The following is a 3,309-nucleotide window of genomic DNA, read 5'->3' on the forward strand; positions in this document are numbered from 1 at the left end:
AAATCTAAGGCTCATACTGTATTTAGAGACAGAAGTGGAACAGACCTTTTCTGCCCAATGAGCCCGAACCGTCCAGCAGCCAACCTATTTAACCGTAGCCTTATCACAAGATATTTTACAATGACCAAATAACCTCATAACTAGTATATCTGTGAAATGTAGGGACACCGGAGTACCCGGAGCAAACCCACACGGTATCAGGAACTAGTATTAGTGTTTGTAGCAACCTGCTCACTCGAGTCCAGTGTAATATTCCCCTGGCTGCAGAGGCTGATCCAGGATCCACAGATCCGCGGTGTTCGGGTGGATACCCTTCATAGGGAACGCCTCCGAATGACTTTGTTTCACTGGGGGAGGCTAAAACACGGGCAGCCACCACACGGTGTTTGACAGTTCTGGGCGGTCAGGGTCCAGAGTCGAGTAATGAAAGAAGATTGTGGTCTCTGCGCTGCAGCAGACTTACTCCGCCTTCACTGCCATATTATGTGCCCTGTTTCTGTTCCGTGTGGCCACCTTCCTTCTTCGTTCTCCTTCCCCCCTCAAATAGCTTTTCGCTCAATTCATCACCCCTCTAACTTCCACAATTTTTCCACCACCAGACCCGACAATGTCGTTCTCTGAAGGAATATATAATTCGACGCTCACTGGGAATCTCTCCTCTTACAACTACACAGACAGTGGATTCAGCATGGAGTGGGGAGCACCTTCCGTCGTGTCAATGTTCATCAACATCCTCACCGTCCTACTTGGCGTCCCGGGCAATGGAGCCGTCATCTGGGTGACGGGCTTCAAAATGGAGAGTAAGGCCCACACTGTGTGCTTCATGAAACTGGCCGTGGCTGACCTGATGTATTGCCTGCTTCTCCCCTTACTCATGGTCGGCATCGCTAAGTACATTGACAATATCGTTTCGATAATATGTAATACAATTATGCTCCTGACCACTTTTGCCAGCATATATCTGTTATGTCTGATCAGCCTCTATCGCTGCCTGGCTATTACACGGCCCATCTGGTTCCAGCAACATCTGCGCCTCGTTTGGGTACGTGCGACCTGCTTCGTGGTCTGGGTCATAACCATCCTTCAGTTTCCTTTCAGTACTATGCAAATTTTGGGTGCCTTCAGCTTCGGTCTCCCCTTTGTGATTATGGTTATTAGTTACGCCGTCGTTGGCTGGAGGCTGCACGGGGAGAGGTTCGTTAAGTCCAGGAAGCCCATAGGCCTGCTCGTGAACGCGGTCGCCGCCTTTGTGATCTGCTGGCTCCCCTTCAGTGTCTGCCTCCTCCTACCAAACGACGTCGTTGTTGCTGGGGACTGGTTCGATTTCACTCATGCCCTGGCCTCATTCAACAGCGCCCTCAACCCCCTCATCTACGTCTTCGCCGGCAACGATTTCCGTCAGGTGTTTAGGCGCTCCCTGTTTGCTTCGCTCCGGCTGGCCTTCGCCGAGCATGAGCTACAGCGTGAGACTTCGAACCGCATTTCCACCTCAAATACGAATGTCTGACGGAATACCTCGTCGGCCCTCAGCCGGGTAATATCTCCTGAGCACAGACACAGCGGACGGTCGGCGGCAGGTATGATCAGCGCTCTAGGTATTCCTGCAACTTATTCTAATCTCTTAGAACATAGAGTGTAGAACAGTACAGCGCAGGGTGAGGCCATTCGGCCTACACTGTGCCGGATCATATAAATCAGTAAATTAATGTCCAACTAAACTAATCTCTTCTGCCTACCCAATCTCAATATCCTTCCATTAAGCTCATTTTGCTGACATAAATATCTCAGAAATGTCTCTAAACTATCTGTCTTTACCGGCAACCCAGACTGCACAACGCCAAGCACCCTCCACTTTGTGTGTAAACTATTTGCCCCTCGCATATCCTATGGAACAACGCCCTCTCCTCTTAAATGCATGCCCTTTGATGTTAGACATTTCAAATTTGGGGAAAATATACTCTCTGTCTGAGCATTGCATGATCTTCCTAATCTCTGTCAGATCGCCGCTGTCTTTGAGCCGGCCTAATTTCCATTCCGATATAGCAACCCATGGCCTCTTCCATTGTCGAGATGAGGCCACAATCAAGCTGGAGGAACAACAACTTTTTTCCATTTAGGTAGCCTCCAAGTAAATGGCATGAATATTGATTTCTCAGACAAACGATAATACACTGCCTGATCTACCATTCCACATTCTCTATTTTCCTCTGTCACCTTGCCTGCCCATCGCCTCCTTCGGTTGCGTCTTCTACCGTATTTTTCTTTCATAAGCTTCTGTCCTGGATGTCTCTCGAGTCCTGGATGTCTTTCCCCAATCAAATTCCCAGCTCTTTACTTCATCCCTCCCCTCCCGGTTTCAAGTATTAACGTGTTTCTCTCTCCCCTCTCCCCATCTTTTCAATTTAGTCATCCTTTTTTTTTTCCACCCGGTTCTTCCGAAGGGTCTCAACCCGAAACTTCGACTGTACATTTTTCCAAGATGTTGCCTGGCCTCTTGTATTCCTACAGAAATTTGTGTGTTTCTCGGATTTCCAGCATCTGCAGATTTGATCCTTTCCACATCAACTTTGTCTAGGTCTTTCAAAATTTGAAGGGTTTTAATGACATCTGATTCATTCTTCTGAATTCCAGACAGTACAGACCCGGAGCTGTCAAACGTTCCTCGTATGATAACCTTTTTCATTACCGGAATCATCCTTCTGAAGCTTCTCTGAGCCCTCTCCAATGCCTGCACTTATTTTCTCAGATGAGCAGCCCAAGCTGTTCACAACACACAAGTGAGAACTCACCGGTTCCTTATAAAGCCTCAGCATCACATTCCTGCTCCTGCATTCCAGACCTCTCGAAATGAATACTAACATGGCATGTGCCTTCTGCGCTACCGATTCGACCTCCAAATTAACCTTTATTTTCCTTCGCATCTCTGAATTCTTCGCTTGTCTCCCCCATTTAGTAAATCGTCCGTAAATTTTTTTCTGCTACCAAAGTGCATGACCATATGTTGAACAACATAATATTTCTTTTGCCACTTTCATGCCCATTCTCCTAATCTGTCTGATTCCGTCTGCATCCTATCTGCCTCAACACTAACTCCCGCTCCACCAATCTTCGTATCATATTCAAACTATTCCATCATTTAACTTATTGATATACAGCATTAAAAAAAGCGTTCCCGGCACCAACCCCTGCAGAATACCTCTACTCACCATTTTTTCTTTTGTATCTTAAACTCACTTATCACCTCCGGTTTATTACATGTACCCAATACAGAATAGCTGATTCCAAAGTAGGCTCAATGACAAACTGTTC

General features: G+C 46.9%; 1 protein-coding gene across 1 annotated transcript; it reads left to right on the plus strand.

The window, feature by feature from the left end:
• The first annotated feature begins 607 nt into the window (after positions 1–607).
• Positions 608–1,507, plus strand: LOC132380709 (C3a anaphylatoxin chemotactic receptor-like). The gene has a single exon (XM_059949697.1). It carries the CDS (start codon positions 608–610, stop codon positions 1,505–1,507), a length of 900 nt encoding a protein of 299 aa, XP_059805680.1.
• Positions 1,508–3,309: the final 1,802 nt, after the last annotated feature.

The sequence above is a fragment of the Hypanus sabinus genome, chromosome 24, assembly GCF_030144855.1.
Source record: "Hypanus sabinus isolate sHypSab1 chromosome 24, sHypSab1.hap1, whole genome shotgun sequence".
Lineage (NCBI taxonomy): Eukaryota > Metazoa > Chordata > Chondrichthyes > Myliobatiformes > Dasyatidae > Hypanus > Hypanus sabinus.

What these genes read in the sequence shown, in the direction of transcription:
- LOC132380709 (XM_059949697.1), top strand. Translation starts at nt 608, where the DNA reads ATGTCGTTCTCTGAAGGAATATATAATTCGACGCTCACTGGGAATCTC.